General features: G+C 44.1%; 1 protein-coding gene across 1 annotated transcript in view; it reads right to left on the bottom strand.

Annotated features, from left to right (window-relative positions):
• The window catches only part of LOC147448565 (GTPase LSG1-1-like), a 42071-nt gene extending 36263 nt beyond the window's left edge, over positions 1-5808 (bottom strand). The window contains exons 1-3 of the mRNA XM_086521133.1: positions 5526-5808; positions 4991-5089; positions 4817-4903 (exon numbers count right to left, since the gene is read on the bottom strand). Coding sequence (XP_086377259.1) covers positions 4817-4903; positions 4991-5089; positions 5526-5740 — 401 coding nt within the window. The 5' untranslated portion in view covers positions 5741-5808. The remainder of the gene's footprint in view (positions 1-4816; positions 4904-4990; positions 5090-5525) is intronic.
• Positions 5809-10598: the final 4790 nt, after the last annotated feature.

A 10598-nucleotide genomic window follows, 5' to 3' on the forward strand; every position in this document is an offset into this window, starting at 1 on the left:
CGACACGCCCAAGCGAACTTGGGTTCGTGCGACCTCAACAGGCAAAAAAATTCTTGTGGTTCTTCTTTCCTTGAGTAATACAGAACACTGCCAAAGCTCTAATACCAATGTTAGGTGCAGCGGAATGATTGTTTGCGCTTTGCTCAAGATGAGTGCTCCGAACTGTGCTCAAGGTTCCTTTTGTTCTTATGGAAGGTAGAGCCTTCCATTTCTTAATGAGAGAATGCTATGATCACAACAAAGTGAATGGACATTGTGCGTGCAAGTGCGTGAGACTGAGAGATAGAGAGAGAAGAGAGACACGACACCAGAGACGTTGTAAAACCCTCCTCCGAAGGGACGACGACGTGCTGAAAACGCAGACGCTGAAATCTGCGTTTTCCGGGCTGAAACTATAAACCTTGCGGAAACTGACCGTGCGGCGAGGAACTGCTACGGGAAGGTGAAATCTGCGAGGCTCGGAACTTGATCTGCGATGTCTAACTGCTGAAAACTGAAAACGCTGGTCCTAGGGCTGATTCTGTCGCGATAGATCTACAAAACGCTGAGGTTGCCGGCAGATGCAAATACGCTAGGGCTGAAAATGGAGTTTCTGTCGCCGGGATTCTGCAGATGCAAAAACGCTAGGCTGATCTGTTGTGGTCTTGTCGCTGTGGCTCTGCAAATGCAAAACGCTGGCTGATCTGCGGTGTCTTGTCCAAAAACGCTAGCCAAGATGATGTGGAGCAAAAACGTTAGAAGCCTTTGGGGTCCTGCTGAGAAGGTGCCTGTTGAGCGGTGCTCCTGCAGCCTCTTCTCCAGAAAGTGCTAACTTGGGTTTGCTTATATACAAACTTAGCAAAATTGGCCTACCTACTTTTGTTGGAAAGTCACTTAAAAATAATAAGTGAAAATACCAAAAATAGGGAAAATAGGCTAAATGCACTGGAAAATTCCCCTGACTGAATCTGATGGATCCTGAAGGGAATACTGATGATCATGCTGTGTGCAACCAGAGGATATGCATCTACACTAAGTAACTGGGCATGCACGGTCTACGAAGACTCACAAAAGTGCGAGATCACTTCTAATCTAGACTTACTGGACTGACTGAACCCTGATCATGTTGTAGCTTGTCCACGGACACATAGGGTTGGATGTGTCACGTGACATCCCTCAACGTTACGAGGGGCTTTGACTAGATTGCCCTATGATGGAAGCTCTAGATGAATGCTCGTCACGGCATGTAACGCGGCGGCACTACGTGCCAACAGAAAGGAACAGACTTTAGGCACTCTAAAACAACTAAACTAAAAGAGAGAGAATCCACACGAGACACGGAGTGGCGGAGTTCCACCCCTAGACTGCAATGCCCTAAACTAGGGTGACCCTTTCGGTATTTCTTTAAATTGCTCCAAGTAGTTACAACTCTATGGCTCTGCTCTGCTTCTCCCGCAAGTAGAATGCCAGAGACAGAGCCCACAACTCTTATTTAAAGGCCCGTGGCCTCATCGAAAAGCAATTACATGAAAAGCAAGTCGTCCAAAAGCATTTGGGTCAAAAGCATGCATCAGAAGGGTTGTCCGTACAATCTACCACATCAACTGTAATTTCTGTAAATGCAGGTCTTGCCATACACCATCCACGTCCACTTGTTTTGCCGCATTGAGTTGAGGGTGTGTGTGTGTGTGTCTCTCTCCGCTTTATTTTATGTTTTAGGCAACTCGGCCACTGAACTGCAAGTTGGTTGGGTTAGGATTTTTAATCCCAACTCCTTATGACTTTTGGGCCACTCGATCGGTCTTCAATAAGTTGGTAAGTCTTCTTCTTCTTCTGCTTCTGGTAGGGTTTTACCCCTCACCCACGATCTGCACGTTGGCTTTGTCTTCAATGGTTGACACGTCTGCAATTTGTGACATTGCAGCAAGTGTGGCTGCAAATGTAGGGTCATGATGTCTGACAATTTCCACGATGGTTGGGTGAAATCCATTTTCACTCTTTTCCTTGGTTTTCACTCGTTTTCTGTTTCTTTCACTCTCTTCTTTGCTTTCTTTTGAGTGTCCTTGCATTATTTGCCTTGGGTTGTTTGTTGGCTGCCTTGCTACTCTGCTCTCTGCTCGCTCTACCAAGTTGCTTCAACAGGTTTCACATGGTCATCATCAAAGCCTCCTTCACTCTCTTTTGGAGTTCCCGTCCAAGCTCTGGTCTTCAGGAGCCACCTTCAACAAGTTGCTTCAGTGGTTTCAAATGGTCATCATCAAAGCCTCCTTCACTATCTCTTGGAGTTCCCCTCCAAGCTCTAGTCTTCAGGAGCCGCCTTCAACAAGTGAAATGATCTCTCTTGGCAGATAGCTCCTTGACTGCTGCAGTGCAGCTGTCACAAATTGCTGACGTGTCAAGCCACTGAAGAACGGAGCCACTATGCAGATCTCGACTGAGGGGCCTAAACCCTAAGAAGCAGAAGTAGTTGAAGTTCCCACCAACTTATGGGACCCCGTCCGATGGGGCCCAAGTGACATAAAGGCATTAAAATAAAGTTGGACCCTCACACATAGAAGACAGCGTGGAGAGTTGATAATGTGGCAAAACTGTACAAAAAACCCGGATTTTGCGCTAACATGATGACGTGGCTTGCGTTGACTGCTAGAGTGACAATTGTACGGATTTCCGTGATTTACGCTGACAGCTTTTGAGCACCTATTTTTGGACCGATTGCTTTTGAGTTTAAAGCTTTTCATGTAAAGTGCTTTTAATGGCCAAGGGCCTTTAAATATGAGGCTAGGGCTCATTCTTTGGCACGTAGCCATGCTTCACTGAGAAGGTGCAGAGCGCGAGTACCGGCATTGTACTGAGTTCAAATAATATAAAGAAATACCCAAAGGGACGCAAGGTTTGGGGCCAATACTCTCTGGGGTGGAATTTCGCCACTCCGTGTCGCGTGTGCTCTCTCTCTCTCTTTCAGTTCTAGTTGTTATTGAAGTGCTAAAAGTATGTTCAGTCTGTTCTTTTCTATTGGCACGTGGTGCCCATCTTGTGACGGCAGCACTTTGTTACTCACCTTGTAGCATCTCCTACAGGCTCGTGGTGATGTCAGTTGTCTCTTACCCCTCATCTTCACCATCGACTGCTCTCTCCCTATTTGCTGTCACATAATATTAGTTGGCGAACATATGCCCGCCAATTGTTTATCCATTGCCTTCTACTGTTAGATAATATGAGTTGTCGCGCATATGCCCGGCGTCGAAAATGCTCCGTGTCCTTTTCACCACTGGTGGCTTTTGGTAGTTCAAGTTTTTAATACACAGTCGCAAAGTGCGCTTTTGGTGGAAGTGTCTATCTTATGAAGGCTGCTATTATGCTCTCTCCACTAAGCTTGCCAGAGTGCATGGCAATTTCTATTCTCATTAAGAGCGGACTTTACCCTAGCCTTCAGTTTTTTCAGTTTGCCCATGTGGCTAGTTTGTATCTAGTTTTTCCAGTTTGATGCCTTCGGGCCTGCTTTGTAAACAGTGATGTACTTGGCCTTAGAATCGGCACCATTTAGGCATTCAAAGGGATCTTTCAAGTAATAAAAATCAGCCTCTTTCATAGAGAGAAATGAAATGTATATTAACGTCTTCAAAAGTCCAAAATGACCTTGAGACCAAAAGGTTACATGTGAATCTAATACCATGTCTGGGTACAAAAAGTAAAAAGAACTGAAAAGAAAATAGTGGGTAGGGGTGGGGTGAAAGCTGATACAAGGGGAATACAAAGGGTGAGCTGATACAATGGAGCTCTTTGACAGTCGAGGCATCATATACATATACATCCGTATCCGGGACAGCTCCTATGCCGCGCCAGTATGGTATGGATCTACTATCGCAATCTGCGTCAATATCGAAAGGGCCCTCTCATCCGTGGGCGACGGGACCGCCCCAACTCTATCGCCCGATCAAGCAATATGTCTCTGGTGCCTCTGGTGTTGTTATGCGGAGGCTGCTCAAACTCCTTTGTCTATGACTGAAAGAAAGAGAGAGAGAGAGAGAGAGAGAGATTGTCAACTTCTGTTCTAGAAAGAAATTCTGCCAAGTCCCTCTTGAGAGGGACTCTCTACAAAAAGAGAATCGGGTCCTCTGTGAGAGGGCTCTAGATAGACAAGTCAGCGCACTTGAGAGAGGGGAGACTCTAGAGATAGAGAGAGTCATCGTGCACCCAAGAGAACTCGTGCTTTAACTAGGTTGAGTAGGGACTAAGTTTTAAGAGAGAGGGTCTCTTATCATCGGTCTGACAAAATCAACAATTTGCGCTCTTGCCTAGTGACAAAAACCCTACCCTAGAACTCATAACCCCTTATGTGTCAGATTTTGTTATAGCTCTAATGTTTTGTTCAGTATATTGGCTGGAGTTATTGCTCCTACCTCTCTCTTCCCTTTGTGTTTTTCGCCACATATATGTGCTCCCAAGTCTTCCCTTGGATGAGATCACACAACTTGTGAATCAGGGTGATAGTGCTTTCTTGCCTAAGTCCATGTAAGTGCACAAAAAAGAAAACCCAAAAACGTGGCAAACCTACATATGAGAAATTTTTGAGGTAAATTGACTAAATTTAAAGGTGTTTACACTAAATTTCTCTAAATTTTGTAAGTCTTCTCACCTGAAACTTTCAAATTTAGAGGTAAATCTCAAAATCTGTAGGTGAGAATAGTTCAGATTAGAAATGTTTTCCGAAGGAAAAAAATTCATGTTTTAAGTCTTGCACCCCCAAAACTTACACCAAATGCAACCAGCAAAATTCTACAGCATGTTACAAAACAATTATAGTTGTCGAAACCTATGCCAGCACTACCAGAATTACCTTGCAATCTCACGTCGCCACTTTAAAAATGACTGCCTTTCCCTTGTATCAAGTTCTTCGGGTGTCATGGCAGCGTGCCATTTTGGCCTAAAATAAATTGAAGATTGATTTAAAAAATGTTGCAGCTTTGAAAAGCAGGTTCATGTACATGTAGCATCCAGTGTGTGTGCATACCTTCTAGGAATTTTTAGACTAGATTGGTGTAACTCCTCCTCCTCCCTCTGTTTCCTCTGCTTCTCATCCGGACTTAGCATCTCATCTTCTGAAGATTCACTAAGAATAGCAATGCCCACAATGTCGGAAAAGTTGAATTTCAAAATGCTCAATCAATAAGCTAATATCACTTTGCAAACAAGAGCCAGAGGCCAAAAACAAGCTCATAGATGATCATAGGAATCAAATCAGACCCTTCACTCAAACTGAGAAAGTGCATGCGTAGCTCTTCATGATGCAGGAAAACCCCACAAGAAACCAACCAGCTCAAAAGGCTGAAGCTAATAGGAAATGCTACACGTAGGAAAACCTAGATAGGAAAACAAAAATACAGAACACAAAAACATTACATCCCTTTTACTGAAAAGGAATAGAATCCATGGAAAACAGTGCTTCCCTGCCTTGCACGGAGTCTTGAGCACCGCTGATGAAACGGGCAATAGGGCTTATCAGACGCAAAATCCACAGCATACTGATTGGATTATGAGAGACTCACGCTCTGACCAGGAACTCGGGAAGAGGATGGGTAGAGGAGAAAATGCGGCCTGCGAGCTCGGCCTGCTCCATGACAGTATCCAAATCACGCACATCAATGTGCGACTCCACAGCGCCCTTACGCTGCTGGTGACGCTGATCCTTGTTTGCCTTATGGGCGTTTCTCTGCTTAATCAGCGACTGGCCCAGGCTCTCATTCGCCTTCTGCCCCCCCATTTTTCTTTGCCTGATTCGAGGTCTTTTTGCAAGGTTCTTCCAAAGAAAAGTTCATTCGTCTTACTCCTTCTCGTGAACTAGTAGGTGATAGTTGAGTTAAACTACTAGACGCTATGGGACAGTGCTTTGTTGGCACTGCCCTTGATAGTTGAGTTAAACTACTAGACGCTATGGGACAGGTAATGGGTTTAGGGATGACATCAGCTTGTGTTTCTATGGGCATGTGTATGTGTGGCTCTGATGGGGTCAAAGATAAACTCATGCCTAGCCCTAAGGTATCTACATGCTCTCTAAAACTCTCGAGGCAGCTATAGGTATGGTCAACCTTTGGATCTATAGTCAACAGACTCTCAATGGTATTGGAGCTATGGTCAACCTTTCGATCTATAGTCAACAGACTCTCAATGGTATTGGAGGTACAAGTCTTGCCTATCTCTTTATCGTATGTATGGTCAATAGAAGTCTCGAGTAAGCTATGGCTCGTCTCAACCTCTAGAAAAACAATGGTAGGACTCTTTGTAGCCAAAGTTTGTGGCCTCGGACATGAATATGATCAAGCTCTCCTAAAGGTCAATCTCAAAGTACGAGCTCTATATTTGAGTTTGTAGGGAAGTCTCTAAAGATGGCCATGGCAATTATCATTTAGGATTTTATGTATCTCAAATTAAAGCCGACCTCTAGGAGATCTCTTGGGTCTTTATGGACGATGTGCTCTCTATGGATAGGCTCAACTCATGGCCTGGGAAGCCAAATCAGTCTACAACCTTCATAATATCACTATGCCTCTAAAGAATGCATGGATGTGAGCCAACCTTTGGATCTACCATCTAGTGTATCATGGCTCTCTATCCAAACTGGTAAATCATCATTAGATAATGATCTAGCCTAAATCTTAGCTTGTGGCACATAAACAAATTTGGTGCTCCTATAGTGAAAGTTGGGTTTACCCGTGGGAATGCATCCTAAAAGTAATTTTCCAAAACAAAAGATAAAGAAACTCACACACACACACACACACACCCTTTGTCTCCTTCATGATGCCAGTCCACCAACTGTGCGCAATGCCCACCTATAACGCCATCATCCACACAAACTCTCCTTCACCCACTCTCTCTCAATATCGTTGATTTCGCCAAGCATCATGCACACACTCACATGTGTTGGTTGCCCATTGACCCACAATACACTCACACACTCATGCACTTCCAAAACCTGGGCCTCATGGCTTCACACATAACACACACACTCACACATCCACACGCTCTTGTTTGTTGGCCACCTTAAATACGCACATTCATGCTATGCTTCTCTCACTTGCAACTTTCGATGCCCTCACCCCACCAAGTACGAGCGTTGACTTCACTCACACAACACACACACATCCTCGCCACATAAACATACCCTTAGGGGCTAATTTTCAACCAAAAAAGAAAAGCGCACACACTCTTGCTTTTTCTTTCATCTATGTGCACTTGCCCGCCACACCCACAAGCACGCTACCATCGACCATCATGTAGACACCCTTACTCACCAACCCACAAGAACACACACGTGCACACCCTAGCTCTTTCCCCACTAATTCGTCACCAACCCATGAACATACACACATAACATTCTAGTTCTCTTCACCAATTGCCTAACACGCTTACGACGTGGACCCACCAACCGACAACACATGCGCACACCCCAAGTTGCGATCTCTAACTTGTATGTACTGGCCAATCCAACCAACATGCATATTGAAACGCACAATGACACTCTTTCCCTCTCTCCTGCACAATCGGCAGGGGCAGCCCACTTGGTCGCACACACCCACTTGCATATTGTTGTCTGTCTACCCCCTCCTCACACACACCTGCTCACGTTCACTACCGTGAAAATGACAACAAAGATTAAGTCATTCCCATAGATGCATATGAAAACCTGTATTTCAATTTATCTTTTGTTGTTCTATGAATGCAAAAATTCTGAAGTTGAAATAATTGGGGGAAGAGAGAGAGAGAGAGAGAGAGAGAGAGAGAGAGAGAGAGAGAGAGAGAGAGAGAGTATGTCTTTGGCCTTTGAGTGCTTGCTTTGAATCTTTGAATCTCTAAGAGATGTCTTCTACTACTTGTGGAATCCTCCCCTTAATAGAGGTTGGCACCAGAAGCTCAGGCGTGAAGCTTCTCCAGAAACCACCCCTTAGAGAAAAGCTTTGAGCTTATGGAGGAGGATCCTTGTGCGGGAAAGATATCCTATTGGACTCGACAAGAGAAATAGAGGTGAATTTAAAAAAAGCATTGCATCCCTCTTTGAGCTAAAAGGTTGAGGTATGAATGCAAGCTTCCAAAGCCAACCAAGCTATGCACTGGACGTGACGACCTTGCCACATGTACGCTAGACCTGCCTAAACAAAACACCATAAGCCTTGATCCTACAGCCTCAACACACTAAGTATAGTGATCTAGGCACGAGGTGAAGTGGCTTCTGTTGTGACTTGAGCTAGGGCGGGTGATGCCGGAGGCAATCCATGGCTTGGAGGGAGCGCAGCAGAACAAGTTGAACGAGAGAGAGAGAGATCTCGACACCAGTAAAAATAACGCTATATGTTTTTGATTGATTGTAAAGCCTTATAAAGTAAAAATATGCCATGCAAACTATAAGTGACTTGCATGCCTTGAGACTTGTTCTCACTGGCGTAGACATTATGGAATCTGGGCTTGCAAACCCAACAATGCCCCCCTCAAGCCCGAACTGGACAGACCCTCTCATGAAATACCTCGAGTTTTTGGTATACTCGTTAACCGTGAGTTTTAGGTTTTCTCACAACCAAGGATTTCTAGTGTATCCTTAAGCTGGTGCTAGGTCACTAACCCCCCCTTGAACAGATAGAGTGTAGGTCAAAAATTAGCTACCAAAAATGGAGTTTTTGGTTCGCTGCCAAACCTTGGGTTTCAGGTGTACCCAGTAACCTCATGAGAGTGCAACAAAAATGGGTTGAGAACTGATAAAAATCGGGAGGTCTTACCACTTATCTTTGTGGCAGTGTCTATAACCCGTACAATGATGACAACTGACAAGCATGACAATAACTGACAATGTAAAAGAAAAAGCTTTGACTGGAAAGTTTATGATGGTTTTGACAATAGACAAAAGCTGACAAAAAACTATGACACTAAACTGGCAAAAAATAGTTGATGAAAAAACTTGTACTGTGATCTCGAAGCGGATCTGGATGTTCAACATCTTTTGATGTGCCTCTTGGTTCTCGAAGCAAATCGCTTGTTTATGGATGTTTGCATCTTCATGTAGTATTGGATCCATCTCCGTTGAGTTATTCGTTGTCCTATCAAAAAGGTATTTGATTGCATATGTAAACCCAAGTGACATGAACTTGTACCACCTTGACCACTTCCCAAGATTGATGAATAGCTCATCAATGATTTTGGGGGAGACATAGAAAGAATCTTTGTCAGGCTTCCGGATCCGCAGTGTACCCAAAGCATCTTGAACAGCCTCACCCACAACAGTAAGAGCAGTGCCTACAAGCAACACGCTCTCTACCCGCTTTACTCCAAGCATCTTAAGCCCTTGCAAATAGTCGAGGGTGTGAATCCCTCTTGCTTAAGGGTTAATGGACATTGGCCACTTTGATAAAAGTGTGAAACTAGATAAAAATAACAAAAACTCAAACTGTCATGGCGAGTTCTCTGCAGGCGACAACGCCGTTTACGGTTTGCTTCACAACAGGCGATGGCGAGTGTTTTAGCAAAGGCTGATGTGTCGAAAAAGCCTTACAACAGCAGGGCGATCATGTTCATGCAACCTTTGTGCGATTTGATGCAGGTCGACAGCCTGCTCTTGCCTGTGTAAGCGGCCGTACCCACGTGCTGACTCGAACCGAGCCCAACAAGGCTCTGATACGAGTTGTTGTGACTTGAGCTAGGGCGGGTGATGCCGGAGGCAATCCATGGCTTGGAGGGAGCGCAGCAGAACAAGTTGAAAGAGAGAGAGAGAGAGAGAGAGAGAGAGAGAGAGAGAGAGAGAGAGAGAGAGAGAGAGAGAGAGAGAGAGAGAGAGAGAGAGAGAGAGATCGACACCAGTAAAACTAACGCTATATGTTTTTGATTGATTGTAAAGCCTTATAAAGTAAAAATATTCCATGCAAACTATAGGTGACTTGCATGCCTTGAGACTTGTTCTCACTGGCATAGACATTATGGAATCTGGGCTTGCATACCCAACAGCTTCCACGTGTGTAGTGAGGCAAAGATAGTTAGTTTAAGTTCGACTTCATAGGAATATTTTTGGAAATGATTAGTGGTGCGAATCAAGTTCAAAATTGATGCTTAAGTTATCAGATTGAAACATGTAGTACATGCTTTCCAGCTAAGCGAGTGACACAAAAGAAAACTATTGTTGGGAGAAATTATTATGCAAAGGATTGGTAAGAAGTCACACAAAATTAATACAACGGAAGTGACCAAATGATGTCTAATTGCTCCAAAGGCTTAATCCAATCTCATCCCCCAACAAGAATATTGATGAATCCAATCAACCTAATTAGAGAGAGAGAGAGAGAGAGAGAGAGAGAGAGATAGTGGATTAATCAAGGTTCAATTATCCGAGACGATTAGTCGCATCAAGAACTAGAACCCAAGTACATAAACACACTTGGATAATTTACCCATTGATTAGAGACAAGATTAATTACGAGTTAACTAAGAGAACTAAAATCCCCTTAAAATATTTGATGCCACTTATTGGCTAGGTTGGGAAGACCAAAGTGGCATTCCTCACTTAAGCACAATAGCAGTTAGAGACTTAATACACACTTAATCAGCATGTGCACCAAGAGAGAGCATAACACAACTTGATT

The sequence above is a fragment of the Adiantum capillus-veneris genome, chromosome 10, assembly GCF_014529385.1.
Source record: "Adiantum capillus-veneris isolate H3 chromosome 10, ASM1452938v2, whole genome shotgun sequence".
NCBI lineage: Eukaryota > Viridiplantae > Streptophyta > Polypodiopsida > Polypodiales > Pteridaceae > Adiantum > Adiantum capillus-veneris.